At 38.9% G+C, this 18,148-nt stretch overlaps 2 protein-coding genes across 4 annotated transcripts in view; one reads left to right on the top strand and one right to left on the bottom strand.

Annotated features, from left to right (window-relative positions):
• Positions 1-6,662, top strand: part of gabrg2 (gamma-aminobutyric acid type A receptor subunit gamma2) — a 40,061-nt gene extending 33,399 nt beyond the window's left edge. For both annotated transcript variants that reach the window (XM_058087223.1, XM_058087221.1), the window contains one exon: positions 2,423-6,662. In XM_058087223.1, the coding sequence (XP_057943206.1) occupies positions 2,423-2,701 (279 nt within the window). In that variant the 3' untranslated portion in view covers positions 2,702-6,662. The remainder of the gene's footprint in view (positions 1-2,422) is intronic.
• Positions 1-8,408, bottom strand: part of LOC131138364 (gamma-aminobutyric acid receptor subunit beta-2-like) — a 213,119-nt gene extending 204,711 nt beyond the window's left edge. For both annotated transcript variants that reach the window (XM_058087211.1, XM_058087212.1), the window contains exons 1-2: positions 8,316-8,408; positions 6,740-6,890 (exon numbers count right to left, since the gene is read on the bottom strand). The gene's annotated coding sequence lies outside the window, so the exon portion shown is untranslated. The remainder of the gene's footprint in view (positions 1-6,739; positions 6,891-8,315) is intronic.
• Positions 8,409-18,148: the final 9,740 nt, after the last annotated feature.

Consider the following 18,148-nt stretch of genomic DNA (forward strand, 5'->3'; position numbering starts at 1 on the left):
ATCAAATCCCCAAAGTATATTTTACAGCAGTAACCAAACACTTTTGATGCTACCTGCAATTCGAAATTTCTGTTCTGCACAACAAGATGAAGCGACCGGTGTATCAATCTATTTGCCGATCTCATGATTCACCCATTCTCATTTACAGAGGAGGCATCCAAGAGGCAAATTAAATGTCTTTTAAATTAAATGCAACCTGTTGAGGTAACAATAAACCCTCCATGTAGAATCGTGGCTCTACTCCAATACCCTCTTAGATTATTTCGGTCGCATCATATAGGAATGTGGACTGATGAATTAATAGATACTTTAATTCCTCCATCCTAAGCAGGACTCAAGAACCTATGATTTAGAGATACAATGCAAATATACAAATCAGCAGATGTGTCCTTTTTGGTCTAATGGTCCATCATTCAAAACCTTTGTCCATAAAGTGTACAAACCATAATGGAGCATTTCCATCAACGTAGGATGAAATAATCCCAGCCACCATGTTTTCGAGGTTGTCTACTTTTCAGTCAGTTAAAGTTGCCAATGTCACAGTGTTGTTCCTTTTGTTTTGGGTTTTTTTTTTGGTTTCTCGTTTTGCTAACACCACCCCAGCCCGGCGTGAGCGGGACGCTGCTAATGCTCCTTCTGCTTGAGCTTCCACTCACTGCGCTGCCTCCAGTGCAACCAATCCCCTTTGAGAACTGAGTCATAACCTGCTTCGGCTAAATGCCCTCATTAACTCAACATACTGGCCGCTCATTCGGACATAAAAAGGAACATTTGACAAAGTGCTGAAAGCGACACGTATGTTGTTTGGTTGGTTGGGGTTATGTGTCGTTTTCAAAAGGGACAGCGGGTTTGCGCTCAAGTGCTGGGCTAAATGAGGCCGTAGGGAATGAACTGTTAAGTCACGTATTTTAAGCTTGTTTAAGGATGCATGCTAACAGCAGATAATGCTATGTTCTAACAACAAGCAACGCTCTTATTTTGCTGTAAGCATGGCCTCATGTAGACATACTGTAAGTACTGTAATTAAGAACTCTATCAGTCCTGGAAATCATTCACAGGCTATAGTGAGTCTTTTGTTTTATCACAACAAAAACACATTTTAGACGGCACTGATGTCACATTCTTAAAAGTTTGTCAAGATGCTTTGCCTTTCCAAATAAGAGAAGTTTGATACTTCACTTTATCAGCAAGGTCAATGATGCTTCCATTGCTGACAAACTGCTAGAATTGAAATTTGTCCAAAAAAAAAAAAAAAAGAGAAATGGCATATTTCAATACTAATCTTCTTCCTGTTGAATGAATGGTGCTATTTCCTCATATAGGGGCTACAATTAGACATCTAAATGTACATGCAAACTTAATTAGCATAACAAAACAAGACTGGCACATTGTACATCCCATTGGCAGTATATTGCGATAAATATTGCGATAAATGGTGTTCTGGCTTAGTGTCAATATGTCAGTGGTGTAGTACAATCGGTATGTTAATAATAATAATAATTCTGTAGCTTATTTAATATGCATGCCGCATTGTATGAAAATGGAGTGTTCATGCTTTTTGGAGGTTTTTTCAGACAACTTTATTGGAATATGTACAGTGTGTCCCATACAAGCAGTAATGTTTGTTTTTTTTTTACTTTAAAACCCACAGAAAATAGAAAAACATGTGTTCATGTCTCGCATAAGGATTGTGAAATTTCAAAAAAGTATAAAAAAATACATAAATAGGTTCTAGAGAAACAAAAGCTATAGACAGATAATATCAATAATTTAGGTTAAAATGGATGCAGACAGTGCCACATTGACAACTGTAATAATCGCAGAATCCTATTCATACCATTAATTCTGCGAATGGACGTTATTTATAATAGATTAAAGCTTGTTAGGTTCCACACTGAATTCTACTGTTTTGGTTAGCATCTGAGCTAGCGATTAGCTGTCCCTTTGCGTACAATAGCGTCATGACCCATCCGGCAGGTATATTAGAGACAGTTTCTATAAAAGGGGAGGCCACTATTTGAGGAAATTTCCAGGTTGAGCTTTAGACTTTTTTTTGCCGAGTCATGGCATAGTCTTGAGCCATCTTGTCGGAGTCTTACAGCAGTTACTTTTAAAAAGCTGTTAACCGACGTTATATTGTGCTAGAAAATATTATTCCAAATGATATTGTGTGCAAGTGTGCATTAAAGGTCTCCATGGAGACTGACCCATTGTCACTATTGGCCTTGCTAATTACAAGCACAGAGGGGGTCATTATCGCTCTATTTGTGTGTTCTTGGCATTAAAAGGCTTCATTATGCAAGGGGAAGGTGCTAATTACATTTTGCTGACTAATGGCTCAATATCAAATGAGGTCCCTGTGAAGTGCACACTTGTAAATCGGCGCCGGGTGCTGCAGACTGACTGTGCTTTTTTCAAGCAGACGCCCACGGTGGACATCCGCCCGCGCTCGGCCACGGCCATCCAGATGAACAACGCCACGCACATGCAGGAGCGTGACGAGGAGTACGGCTACGAGTGTCTGGACGGCAAGGACTGCACCAGCTTCTTCTGCTGCTTCGAGGACTGCCGCTCGGGGGCGTGGCGACACGGCCGCTTGCACATCCGCATCGCTAAGATTGACTCGTACGCGCGCATCTTCTTCCCAACTGCATTCGGTCTCTTCAACCTGGTCTACTGGGTGTCCTATCTCTATCTGTGAGAGCGTGCATCCAGCCTTATCACCGGCACGCTCTTTACATTGTGGGATTTGTTGTTGTTTTTTTATTTGACTCTTATTATTATTATTATTATTAACAACATCGTCATTGGATTTATTTGTTTTGGGTGTGACAGACATCGCAAATCTTGTAGCATTACATTTAACCGGCATGAAAAAGATCGATAAAGACTGATTAGAATTATTCCTGTGTGTGTTAATCTTCACTGTGCCAATGCCTCGTTTCTTTGTTTTTTGCACCCTGACAAATAGAAATGACCCGCTGTTTATGTACAGGAGTTTATGTCAAATAGTGTGGAGCACTTTTATTATGGATGGCCGTTTGAGTTGTTTCCTCTATCAATTATGGGGGAATAAATTATTAGAATTTTTTTTTATTTATTTATATTTTTTTTAAAGGGACGGGAGACTCTCTCTGAATGTTCTCAACTCCTAATTCCATTCCAGTGTTGTGTTGAGCAGAATAACGCTGCCCAAGGGAGTTTGGCTGGCATCATGCGACTTATTTAGTTGAGACGGAGTCAATAGCGCCTCTGCTGGTTGCCACCAAGTATTGCACTCCATTTTTTTTTTTTAGCAGTGAATTTATTACACCCATCCCTGAAGGAAAGTCTTCTAATAGCACAACTAAAGTCACATTTTTACATGTAGTCAAAGCTATGACAATGATGATGACTGTACAGACACTGTATATATTTTACTATCACACTGGTTTATATTTATTGCATGCATCTTTCGAGGCCAAAAGAATACATTCTTTATTTTGTTTTTATTTTATTGACTGGGTGTCCTTCAGGGTTTCATTCTTCACTCATTCTTTCTTTATACACAGCTCATCAGGGTAGAGTTTTAGTAGATATCATACATTGTGCTGATGCAAGATGCCACACAAAAAAGGTGCAACATACCATCCATTTTCTATACCGCTTATCCTCCTTAGGGTGCATGTCCTCCGACATGTAAGAAAGCTGCAGTTCACAGAAGAATTTGTGCTAATTCAACATTCCAAAGCCGATTTCATGCAATTGTGGGAACAAAAATGGCAATGCAACCATAAAGTTTATTAGTCATTATGAAGAATTGTGGGTTGATTTTCCCATGAGGGACCCAGGTTAAATGCTCTGGTGGATCTTTATGGCCCACGTGCTGCAAGTTGCCCACCCAAGATGACAAAAAGTCACATAAAACATATGTTCCATTCAACAACAGATGTACAAGCCTTATCACTGAACATCTCACTTCATGTTTGTTTTCATTTGCTTGGAAAAAAGCACCACATTTGTAAATGTGTATAATGTTATGTATAATAGCTATATAACGCAAAAACATAACCTGAAAAAATACACCCTGAGCATTTTTGATAGATGACATCAATTACAAAAAAAATAACAAAAAAGGGGGTTGGAGGGTGTAAATCAAATTATTTCTGTACATAAATTATGAAAAAAAGGGTATAAAGATATATATTTTGTAATTTCCGCTGGTTACACTATTTGAAATGACAGTATAATAGACTTATGTAATGGACTGACGTAGAATAATCCAAGGGTGGAAGGTATTTATTGTTTATTTATGCTACTTATTTATTTCATGGAAATAAATTGTACTTTATGTTTAAAAAAAATGGAGAGAAAAAACAATGCATTGACTGCATTTTTAAGTCAAAATGTCAATGGAGCTACTTGTGTTTGTTTTTTTCTCTCTATGTTGTGATCGATGTTCTCACCGAGGCCTGTCCAACTGTTCTATTTGTTCTAATGTGACTTCTCTTTAACGCAGCTTCTCAGTCGTTTTCATAGGAAGAAAAGAAAAAAAAAAAAACGAACAAGCACCCAAGAACATTCAAGGACAATGTTGACGCATTTGTCAACCCACACAAGAGAGACTTTTTACGCCACAGCACCTGTACTCTAATACATGTTGTCCTGTACTCTTGCCACATTCGTCTCAGCCTGTTGTTGGTGTGATCACACACTAAAGCAAGGTTTCCCAAACTGAGGGTTGGGACGCAGAAACATGTCATGAATCAATTTTTATAGTTTCACTCATTATGAAGAAGATGTTATTTTCATCATTCATCAAACAGGCATCCAATTAACTGGCATTAGTCATGTTTTTCATCAATTTATGGACAGACAGGATGTCTAAACGTCAGCCATTTGTGACCCGTGTACACTTCAATGTCAAATTTATCCTAATACAGTAAATGTATGAAAGCAGAGGCAAATCTTCCCATAGGAAACAATGTAAATGTCCCTCGCCACTTTATGATTCACTCTATCACGATTTAACAGAAATATATTCATGAATAAATCATAATAGCCATAATATATGAACATTGCAAGGAACAAGGCATTCCGAAGACAGTGTTAATAAAATGTAGTATCCTACACTGATCACTCGGTGTCAATAACAACAGACTTGATCGCTGGAACAACAGGATTTTATTACAGGTTTGAATTATTTCACAACAGGCATAATAATCCCTCGTAAAAACACGGGCTACTGTTGCGGCCATATCACATTTATAGCAACACACACAAGCAGAAACCTTATTTATGTCGTAAGTGGCTTATTTTCCCTTCTCATTTCTATTATATTGGGTAATACAAGACTACATGGGTGTTACTTCAGGTATAGAGGGCTCTAATAATGCTAAAAACTGTATTTAGAAGGTTGGAAACAGGTTTTTCATGCCAACAATGAAAATATTGTATTTATTCTAGGAAGTGTACTTGGCAAAAATTCAATTAGCACAGTCAGAGTAATCGGAGGGATTACTGTAATCTGTTCCAGACACTCGAAAGTATCACCAAATTTTACATACAAAAATGATGTACATGCATAAAACAATGGAAAAAATGGATAAAATATCCAATTCAATAGTGTTTCTGGCACTTGTAACTTTCTTTGGCCCCCATGACAGGTGATTTTGCACTCTTAATGAAACATGCATGGACAGGGAGTCAGCAATGTATAAGGCACTTTGTATATTGTGCGAAAAATGGTGCAAAATTTGGGTGAAAATGTTAAACGAAAACCGAGGTTTGACTATTAATGATGTATTTAAGCGAATGCGAGGTCCCGGGAAGAAGCTACAATTCTTATTTGGGAAACTCCATGCCCTATATTGTCATACGTCCAATGTCTTTACACTACTTTTATATCAGAAAATGCCAAAAAGAGAAGTACATCATTTTTATTTCTGTGTGTTTCTTTTTTGGTTCAAATTCCACACACAAAAAAAACTTACATTAGCTGCAACACAAGGTCTTTCAACCCAGAAAAATGGACGGATGCATGGGCTACTTTGATATCCTCAAATTGTGCTTATTAAACACGCTAAAAGATATTCAGTGTAAGTCATGTGTCAAACAGTTAAATACAGTATATTTAAATAAAAACAGCATTCATATTAGTTTTGTGTTCTAGTTTCTCAAAAATGTTATGTTTAATTTCATTTCTATATGTCATGGACCAATACAAAAATACAAAATGGCTCGTGTGCTGGACTTTGGACATCCACCCTGTGTAAACAACCCATTCATATTATTCTTCTCAATCAGGATTACTGATTAGGAGACCCACACTTTACACATGTTAAAGAAACAGGACCAAATCAAGCATACCGCTATTTTTTTTTTTTTTTTACAATTTCTACTATTAATTTTAGTACACACCTATACGTCATAAACATTTTCTACTAATATGTATGTTGTCAAAAAAAAAAGTGTTACAAAGTTCAATCAGATTCTCCTGCATACAGTATGTTAGTTGTTTGGTATCTATGTTATTCTTCAGTTGTGTGTGCAGACAAAAAATGAATCATAGTTAAAAAGGGGGAGGGGGGGCACGGGGAGGTCTGCATCATATCCAAACATGTACTTTTCATAAGGGAATTGCACATAGCTGTGAAATTTTGCAATAAAATTGTTGCATTGATTATGCGTGTTGAGTTATTGTAATAGAAACGGCCGGTGAGGTGGGTTTATAAACTGAAAAAAATATTTATGGTCTTACCTTCTGGTGAGCTTTGCTGTATAAATCCTCCATTTTATTTTGTTAAAGCTGATCCAAAATCACTGGCTTTTCCTTTCTATGGAAGGACTCCAGCGGCAGGCACCATCAGGATGAAGACAGTACTGCAGCACCTCAGCGTATGATGTCTCGCCTGCATTTAAGACATTACACAGGGTGTAAAAACAAACATATCAGGGATTTCTGCTTAAGAATATATTTTAAATGAAAAAAAAATATATGGAATTATTATGGAAAGCAGGAAGTGAAAAAAGTAACAGTTACTGATTGTAAAAGTACCAGATGGAGGGGTAGGATTTAATAAGCTTTGCTTCTTCCTACTCCTTTTGGACATGTGGAACTGTGAACTGATTATGTGATGCATTCAATTGTAATCTGATGCACGTTCAAATGAAATTAAACCATTACCATTACCAATATGACCCTTAAAAACAGTACATGCACGTCCACTTTAGAAAAAGTATGCTTACTTAGGGTTTTTAAGCTGTGGCTGCATGCACTGGTGTGTGTGTGTGAGTGACATGAAGAAAAGCTCTGTCTCGTTTTTGGAGAAGTCACTTGGCACCACCTGGTGGTTTCTTAAGAAAACATTCTTTATCGACATCATAAAACAACAAGCTAAAATGCAGCATTTGGGGCCGTATTTGATCTCTTTACATGAAAAAGTGATTATGAGAGACCCCAAACAAGGGGACCAAACCCGGTCCCCCTATTGGCAGGTTGGCTGCTGCAGAGGAGCGCCCCGCATGACAGCACACTTTGATGGACTCAAGTAGAGTGCAGCTGATGCAAGTGTATTATTAATAATGCATCCTGCCCGTGAATCACTTCTTAGGGCTTTGTTCTCATGCTTTCATCACTCTGTTTGTTTGTGTGTGGATCCACAATACAGGACCCTGGGTTTTCAGGACAACAAGTGTCATGTAATGAAAGTAGTCCTGAGAATGATCTGTATGCTCTATTGCATATGTGTCAGATCAAATCATGTGATTTGTAGCATACTGATCAAGCTGCATGGGTTGCTATGGTAATGATACATTGGTACATACGCTGTCATTGTCATTCTCTTTATATCGTGTCAGTGGAAATAACACGACTGTGGTCGATAACAAGATTTTTATTGCAAAACAATGGCGACTGTCGGCCGTAACAACGCCACTAAGACACCAACAACAGTACTTCCTTCCTGGTTCCCTCACCAAGACACACCCACACACCCTGGTGCATTCATGGCCACCCGGAACGGTCAGAAACTCTGGAACACAACACGTCAACAGGAACAAATCGGGGTCGCTACAGTATGATGAACAAGACAGCACTAAAGTACTTTGATGATATTTTCACCGAAGTACTAAATTTATATTCCTTTTCACGAAAAATTACGCGCGCGCAAACACGCACGCGCACGTGACACTCACTCTCGCCAGTTTCCCCAACCGCTCGACGTTAAATTCACTTCAATAACAAACATGAACAACACTTTTTCCCCTCTCTCCCGATGTAATACATAAGGTTGAACACTGGAATACATACATTGACATGTTGGTGGCTAACTTACCTTGTGTGCTCTCCCGCGTAAAAAAAAAAAACGTATTACTTCCGGGTTGCTTAAATACCTGCTGTTCGCGCTGAATATTGAAGCCCATTGGGAGGGGCTTGGTATTACTCAGAAGATCCTTTACCGGCTATTTTTAGAGAGTCAGTTCTTTTGATTCTGTTTACTCAAAAGAACCGACTCTTTTGACTCTCAAGTAGTCTTGCCAACTTGCTATTTCCTATTCAATCGTGCTAAATTTGATAAGTTATCTTTTGCCAAAGGATGATGTGAGAACTTTGAGAAGCGCTAGTTGAGATAAAATTCATAAAATTTTAAACTAAACCAATAATCAATCATTCTAAAAGGCAATTAAGGTGTTTTTACTCAATTGTTTGTCTCTCCTATGGGGTTATGTGTTTTTCTTACATGCAAATGATATGCAAATTAGATGATGACGGCACTTCTAGGACAGCCAATATCTACTTTTGTTACTGAAAAGTATAAAAAAAATACACGATATCAAATGTTGAATGTATTTGAATCCCCAATGAATAGCTACAAAAAGTATATTATAAGTTTTTCTCAGAGCTGATTCGTTCATGACCGACACACCAACACTAAATTTGTCAATCTACCATAAATTACAATAGAGATTTGTGGCTCCTCTTATTAACCAATTGAATTGATGTTAAAAGTGCCAGCTGTCAGTGGGGGATATATTTTAGACATTTTTGCTTTATTTTCTATTTTTTTGTAAACACTTGTGAGTTGTGCCTTGTGTCACTGCCCACTCAGGCAGTGAAGGGATCTAATAGGACGCACAACAGAGGTCAAAAAAAGGTGAAAACACAAAATGAAGCAGAGCAAACAGACCATAACAGACACAGCATCTCAATAGGATTCAGGTCAGGACTTTGACTACGCCATTTTGTTTTTCTTCAGCCAGTCAGAGGTGGACTTGCTGGTGTGTTTTGGATCATTGTCCTGCTTCAGAACCCAAGTTGGTTTCAGCTTGAGGTCACCAACAGGTGGCCGGATATTCTCCTTCAGGATTTTTTGGAGTAGACAGCCGATGTCATGGTTCCATTTCCACAGCAGGTCTTCCAGTTCCTGATACAGGTAAATAGCCACAGACCATCACACTACCACCACCATGTTTTACTGTTGGATTGATGTTCTTTTTTTAGTTCTATTTTTTTTCTTGGAATTCTGCCATGCAGGCTGTTTATCCCTAGTGTCTTTCTTATGGTGGAGTCATGATCACTGACCTTAACTGAGAGTGAGGCCTACAGTTCTTTGGTTGTTGTTGTGGGGTCTTTTGTGACCTCTTGGCTGAGTCATCGCTGCACTCTTTGGGTCATTTTGGTTGGCCAGCCAGTCCCGGAAAGTTCAGCATCTGTGGATCATGGCTCTCACTGTGGTTGGCTGGAGTCCCAAAGCCTAAAAAAATGGCTTTATAACATTTTCCAGACTGATAGATCTCAATTAATCTCAACAGCACACACAATACTTCAAAGTTACGTGAAACTAGTAAGTTCATTTACTTTCAGTTAAGGTAGGTCTACAACAAAGCAGAGCCATGTTGGTTTCAGGTGGGTCCATGACCATTGGGTGATACCACCCAAACAATACCACGAAAGACCCGCCTCCTCTTCTAGAGAATAAATAGCAAGCTCTCAGACTAGAGCTGTCCTATTTAGTCTGACTGATATGCGTCCCACTTAGTTTTTGAGCATTAACCGTTGTATAATGACCTGGATGAATGCGGAATGGTGTGATTAGCATCATTTGCCATTAAAGTTGTCATAATTGTGAGCTTATTTTTACACTTGTGTGAGCGTTGTGTTCCGATGGCGGCAATTTGATCTTTCTATTTGTGTTATTTCCTGGGGAAAATGTGCTAATAACTGGACAAATTGAATATACCTGGACTGGATTGTACACTTTATTACATAATGCACCATAAAGCCACATTAGCCACGGCAGCTAAAAATAAAATTATAAAAATCTACATAGATCAAGTTTAAAGTACACACCCTTGCTTCCTTTACATTGCAGCCTGACCACTAATAAACATGACAAAATGTCACATAGTGAAGTTACCACCTTAATGCTTCATTAACCAAGCGTTCAAATGTCAACTGTAATGAAATTTGACCTTTCTGACTAAGCAGTGACGGCTGGTGGGCGTGGCAACGACCGTGCATGGGTATTTTCCAAGCATGCGTTTCCCTGCATCATGATGATACACGCCAGGTCGTACTCTACGACTCTTCCTTCAGTCAAAGACACCAAATAAACACGCATTGATTCATTAAGATTAACTGGCACGAAACTGCATGGTCAATCAGTGCAGGCAGATGATGAATAGGATGCTGATTGCACTGGGACCACTGGCCATGTATACACAGCACACTTCAGAGTCACATTAGCAACCATCCTCGGGGACGGTAATCCTCTCAGCAGCTAACATTATGGGATTGTTACTTAGCCGGCAATGTCTAAAAGCTCGTCTCATGAGAATATATGAAACATAATGACATTTCTTTAGTCATAACCACTATTAGCAGTGGTGTCCAAACTGCAGCCTATGGACCATTTGCAGTCTGCAGCTTGTTTGTATTGGAAAAAACATTGAAAAAGAGCAAGTACAGTAAGATGTAAGTGATTTCCACAAAGTAGGATTCAATGTTAATGAATATTTTCATAGCAAGAGCATAGAAAATCTATTTCATTCCTTCTAAACACGGATTTTACCATAATTAGAGCCCTCTAGACATGAAACAACACCCCTATAGTTATAGTCTGCTGAAGTCATTTGCTATTTTTTAATTCCAAATGACATCAAGAGCCTCCATTTGTCTTAGTTATTTATTTCTACAACAATATAAAACCAACTATATCACAAACACTAATTTCATTCTTACTTTAAAGTCCAGGTTCCCACTTTTTCAAGGTTCTTTTGCCACTGGTTGGTGGCAGTTACCCACAATTCACTACATTGTACAGTAAGTACAGTAAGACGTAAGTGATATCCATAAAGTAGGATTCAATGTTAATAAATATTTTCATAGCAAGAGCATAGAAAATCTATTTCTTACCTTCTAAACACGGATTTTACCATAATTAGAGCCTTCTAGACATGAAACAACACCCCTATAGTCATAGTCTTTTGAAGTCATTTGCTATTTTTAATTTCAAATGACATCAAGAGCCTCCATTTGTCTTAGTTATTTATTTCTACAACAATATAAAACCAACTATATCACAAACACTAGTTTTATTCTTACTTTAAAGTCCAGGTTCCCACTTTTTCAAGGTGATTTTGCTGGTTGGTGGCAGTTACCCACAATTCACTACATTGGGGCATAGTTGGAGTAGAGTAAATACAACAAGCAAATTGTGGGCTGTGGGCAGGTTGATCCACTTCCTTTCAGCATGTGATCCTCGGGAGAAAAAGTTTGGACACCCCTGGTGTAATGCTTGTTGGCTACTGCATCCCATATTAACGGAGAAATGGGTACTTTAAGGTTATGGTGCTTTCAAGGAAGCCCCCAGGTGTTGGCATTGACATGGTGACGTAGTGAGAGAAAATATGCCAACACTTTATCACAGATGACTGGCCGGCTAGCTTTGACCAATTTCAAATAGCGTTTGATTTACGCTAACTTGTCACAGCAGCAGTAGCAGGTGCGTGGTTCAAACACAGTTGACTAAATTAAGGACGATTCTTCTGATCTATTTATTGTGACTAGTATGTGTATATTCAGCCGTTGTAGTGTTTTTCCATAGCAGATCTGAAGGGAAAATAACATATGCTAGACGTGTCCGATTCTGGTCTTAAAACAAGCCAAACACGGCACAATAGAAGGATAGAAGTCATTTAAAGTCATTAAAAAGGACGTAAAAAACACATATAGCAGTTTTTATGGCCCTTGGCAGAACTGTCAGATGTCATTTATGCTTTGTTAAACTTTGCAAAGACTGTTAGCCATGAGGAAGGAAACTCAAAGTTAAGTGTACGATCCCTAAGGGAATCTCGACCCTGCATCGACTACATTGTATTAGCATGCAGGCCACAGAAAAAAACGTAGGTGGGGAAAAAAAGACTTAAATCTGCAATGGCTCTCACAGATTTAGTCACAGTGAAATTAGCAGCTGCTTTGGGTAATTCCACAGAACAAAGTCTAGCAAATGCATGATAATACCGCACTGACCCAAATATAAGACGACATTTTGGTTTGCATGTGTTGCTTTGACACTTTTAAGCAACATTATCTGGACAAACTCATCATGAAAATGCAGCAACAGGCACGTTGATGGGCCATGAGCCTCACCGCCTCGAGTACAGTGGAGACACTCGTCAATCCAACAGCTGGGACTTGAAGATTCTCCAGACATCTTTGACCACGGAGCTGTTCCACACATTTCATTCATCTGCAAAGCTCTGAGGAGGTTTCTAGAATGTCATTACACATGCCAAGCCAAGCAGTGATTTTGTCACATGGGAAATTTATTGGTACATTGTCTATAGAACTATTATACATGATGGTACATGTCGCTAACTTCTTAAAGTTTTCTTCATTCAAAATTGCACCCGTCTTTCACAATACAAAAAAATACAATACCCAAACATACTTCATCATAATAACAACATGAGCTACTGTTGCGGCCGAAATCAACGTCAAGCTAAAAGTCAGCTCTGAACCCATGACATCATTTTCTGTCCTCCATGCCAACATGTTTTATTTCATATCTAGATGGCTTGAATAGTGTTTAAAAAATGTATTTAGAAAGTTTTCTATACTAATTCGCTACCAAAGATGTATTTATACGTATTTTACGAGTGATGATGCAAGTACACAATAGAGGAGATCATGTTCAGTGCAGTTTTCAAGCCGTAAAAATGTGGCAGAAGTACATTTTATAAGCGCTCCGCATGCATTTTTCCTATGTTATAAGAGGCGCCACAGCAACCAGGAAGTGAAAAAGCATGGAGGTGAAGTATTGAAGGGATATTTTGACATGCAAAATTCCCTTATCATGATCCAATCTTGCACCAATTAATTGTGATAAATGAGGGATGGCTGTATTATCAGAAGTTATAATACGAAATTAATCAACGACTAAACAAACATGAGAAAAATGTTTACATCACTCATATGGAAAGAAGAAAAACTATTTGGAGATACTTGGTTTTTGAAAAGAAAACAAGTAAGCAGAACAACAAGTAGAGCTGAGTAGATACTATGGAATGTATTCATTCATTCATTTTCTACCGCTTATCCTCACAAGGGTCGCGGGGGGTGCTGGAGCCTATCCCAGCTGTTTTTGGATGAGAGGCGGGGTACACCCTGGACTGGTCGCCAGCCAATCACAGGGCACATATAGACAAACAACCATTCACACTCACATTCATACCTATGGACAATTTGGAGTCGCCAATTAACCTAGCATGTTTTTGGAATGTGGGAGGAAACCGGAGTACCCGGAGAAAACCCACGCATGCACTGGGAGAACATGCAAACTCCACACAGAGATTGCAGAGGGTGGAATTAAACTCAGGTCTACCAGCTGTGAGGTCTGCGCGCTAACCACTAGTCCACCGTGCAGCTCCTATGGAATGCATTTGCAAGAAATCTAATAAAGAAATAAAAAAATATATGTTAATGTCATAATATAAAGAAAAATACAACTCAATGTTTCATTTGGAGAGCGCCACCGCGCCAGGACGGACTCATAAGAAAATAATAAATAGGCCGCGGGTGTCCTTTTGACCGCCTGACTATTAAACAAATACATCAATATTTGACTGTCGTGAATTGATCATTTCTCCCACATGCTACCTGGACATGTTAACATGGCGGGGGTGTTAGAGCGGGAGCACATCTCTACTTTCACATCACACATTTCTCTTGACACTTGCTCCCTCTTTTTTTTTTCTTCTTTCCACATGAGCGCCCCGGCCCGCTGTCTCCCTGAGGTGAGTCCAGCAGCATCAGACATGTCTCATTGGAAAAGTGGATCCTCACTTCCCACCCTGAGGGGGCTGAAGGCCCGATGCTTGGCTACCCCCCCCACCCCCATTGGGTCTTAATGACTCACCCAATGACATAGAATGTATTTATTGATTTTATTTGAGTTAGGTAAGTACGGTAAGTATGTTGGTGGCAACCATCTGTCCTTCCGAAACATGAAGTAACATTTATGTATCCCACCTCTAAGGACATCATTAATGAGTGGATGGCTTCCTCTACCATGTGGCTTTACAGTGTATTGGTTTCTTCTCAGTAGACTGATCCTAAACCAACTCCTGAGGCATAAAGTTCACATGCAGCACGCTTACATGTCTCCAACACAGCAGCACTTCTACTCTAATGAGCTTCACGCTTGGTTGAGCCTCCTTCTACCTTTTCCAAGCAGCCTGAGCGGTAAAAAAATATATTTTTAAATCCTGCTACTTGACGAGAGGAAATCCAACAACTCTGACTATTTCGACTGTTGTGGGGCTTTTTTATGGTTTGTGGTAAAGAAAAGTCATAATATTGTGAGAATAATGAATTATACACATCCATTCATCCATTTTATATGCTGCTTCTCTTCAATATGGTCGTGTGGAATCATAATATACAAAAAAAAAACCCACAAAAGTACTTACCACTAATATTATAGGACAAAATATGTCATAATCCTATGAAAACAATGTCAACGTTCAAGAATATTATTCACATTTTCAAATATTAAGTTCAACCAAGTGGTATTAAAGAAAAACCAGCTGAGGTCTTATTGTAACTGTATACAATACAGTAAGGTAAAGTAAAGTAAACTGTCCATCACTCAAATCATTTACAGGCGCTGTTCAAACGCTGACGAATCGAAAAAATAAATCATAATAACTCAAATGAGCTCACTCACTGAGTGATGTTTATGTGTCACATTGACACAAGCCCCCTAATAGCTGTCCTTGGCTATGCCTGTGGGTAACTAGCAACTCGTAACCCAAATTGAAAGCAAAAAATCAGACGGGAGACTACTTGCATCCAAAAAAACACTTGTATTCCAATGTACGACTGTATAAATGACAATAAAACATACCTGCAGTGCAGATTTCAACTGCATTTTCCAAGTTAATGCAACTCATGGGCTCTAACAACAGCGCCACCATGTGTTGTATTTGTGGGGAAACCAACACCACAAACAACACAGGTACTGTTTATGTGATTTGGCATATTTTCACCTTTTTGTGTGCACTTCAGGTTCAGGAGTGGAAGAGTAAGCTTACACGACCAAATGTGAATTTGTTAGACGTTAGATGTGAAATGTCGTTGGATGCTATAGGCATTTCCCCTAAATGACAAGTCGGAGTATAAATCACACCCCCTGACCTTTTGTCAGGGGGTTACCTTTTGTTAAGAATATAATGATATCCATTCGGTTGGGAAATACATTTGCAGCATCTTCAGGTATCAGTTGGCCTTTAAGAGAATGACCACAGACTTGGACATTGATTGATGAAATCCTGCTGAATGCTAATGTGACTTTAATCAGATTTGTCTCGATTCCTTCTCGCCATGGCCAACATCGAAAGGCACCATCTACAGCTCAGACATCAGGAAAACAAGAAGGAATGATTCCAATCATCATTCAAGATGGGAAATTAAGGAATACTAACATTGTTATACCAAATTGTATGAAAAATGATACATAAATTATACATATATTTAAAATGCAACTACTGTCATCTGGTGGAGTCGTTAAAATAGAATACTACATCGAGATGTTGCCTACAGCCACAGTTTTTGACCTAGTACTAATTCGATACCTATTTGTTTGCTTATGTAGACCATTGGAGACTTGGTGATTAATTAAACAGCATCAATTGGAGCGTATCATAATCATAATTGGGTTGATTTTTTTATCATAAAATACAGTTGAAATCTGCACTGCAGGTATTTTTTATTGTCATTTATACAGTCGTACATTGGAATACGAGTGGGTTTTTTTTTTATGTAAGTAGTGTCCCGTCTGATTTTTTGCTTTCAATTTGGGTTATGATTTGCTAGTTACCCACAGGCATAGCCAAGGACAGCTATTAGTGGGCTTGTGTCAATGTGACACATAAACATCACTCAGTGAGTGAGCTCATTCGAGTTGTTATTATTTATTTTTTCGATTCATTGAACAGTGCGTGAAAGATTTGAGTGATGGACAGTTTACTTTACTTTACTTTACTGTATTGTATACAGTCACATTAAGACCTCCATTGGTTGCAGTCGATACCATTGTGATACAATTCTGCTTTTCAATTGGCTGGCGACCAGTCCCAGTCCAGGGGGTACTCGACCTCTGACCCCAAGTTAGCGGCGAGAGGCTCCAGCTCACCCGGATTCTAATGGGAACAAACAACATAGAAAAAGGATGGATGAATGCTTCAGGATAGAACACAGGCCAAATGATGACATAAATAAGCGAATGAATTAGTAGTGAATAAATAAATCTATAACCACTTTCATACTGTCCATCCATAAATGGTAGCGATTAGGGAACATTGTCGGAACACGAGCATGACAATGAAAGAGCAAAGAGGGGAGACAACGACGCCTAAGCCAAAAATAAAGTTTGATGAAAATGGAACGAGCCAGCTGTTAAAGCGTGTTTTGTCATGCACGAAGCGCAAAAGCATTAGACTTCAGCTCGTATTTGCATTGCTTGAAACAAGTCAAATGAATATTACATCCCCACATTACATAAGAGGAGGACAACGTAATCCCGTGGCAATGGATGGGGAGAATGTCGACTGGGTGTGCTTTGCTTGCTTTTCATGCCAATTCCTGATTTCCCATACAAACTGCAAGACTCGCTAGTCACACTCAGGTATAGATTGACACATGATACATTTTAATGTGCCTTTTTCTCATGTGGGCCTAATCTTAACACAAATACATTGTACTTTTATAAAACATAATTCTATAATTTATACCCTTAGAAGGCTCTCATTGTGCAGTATTGGAAAGCTGGAGGTCATCGTTCATTTTAAAGGCGTACTCATTGCCTCCCTACTGAGAAGAACATAGAATGGAACCTCCAAATTTGAACACAAATTCAATAATTTAAATAATGAAAATAATGGAACATAATGGAAAGTCGGGCTGCACGTTGGTCGAGTGGTTAGCGCGCAGACCTCACAGCTTGGAGACCAGGGTTCAATTCCACCCTCGGCCATCTCTGTGTGGAGTTTGCATGTTTTCCCCGTGCATGCGTGGGTTTTCTCCGGGTACTCCGGTTTCCTCTCACATTCCAAAAACATGCTAGGTTAATTAGCGAATCGAAATTGTCCATAGGTATGAATGTGAGTGTGAATGGTTGTTTGTCTATATGTGCCCTGTGATTGGCTGGCCACCAGTCCAGGGTGTACCCCACCTATCGCCCAAAGACAGCTGGGATAGGCTCCAGCACTCCCAAGGCTGAATGTTGATAGTAATAATGCTCTGTCTTTATAAATAATACACACACACTCACACACACAGTGGAACCTCGGTTTTCATCAATAATAATAATAAAACATATGAAAACAAAGGGAATTTTTCTCACAGGAAATAATGGAAATTTCTATTACAGCAATCCCGGTGAATTGGTTTCAGACTCTACCATGATAAGGCAATGTCTGCAAAATAGGATTATTATTTTTTTAATAATTTGAATATTTTTGGAGTTGGAACATTGGACTTTACTCTCTGTAGTATTTTGTGAGTACTGTATTTACGGCTTGTTTGTTTCCTTTTGTTTATAGTTTTGTGAGGCTTATTAAATCCTACCCCTCCATCTGGTACTTCTACAATCAGTAACTGTTACAT

Source organism: Doryrhamphus excisus, chromosome 11 (genome assembly GCF_030265055.1).
Source record: "Doryrhamphus excisus isolate RoL2022-K1 chromosome 11, RoL_Dexc_1.0, whole genome shotgun sequence".
Taxonomy (NCBI): Eukaryota; Metazoa; Chordata; class Actinopteri; order Syngnathiformes; family Syngnathidae; genus Doryrhamphus; species Doryrhamphus excisus.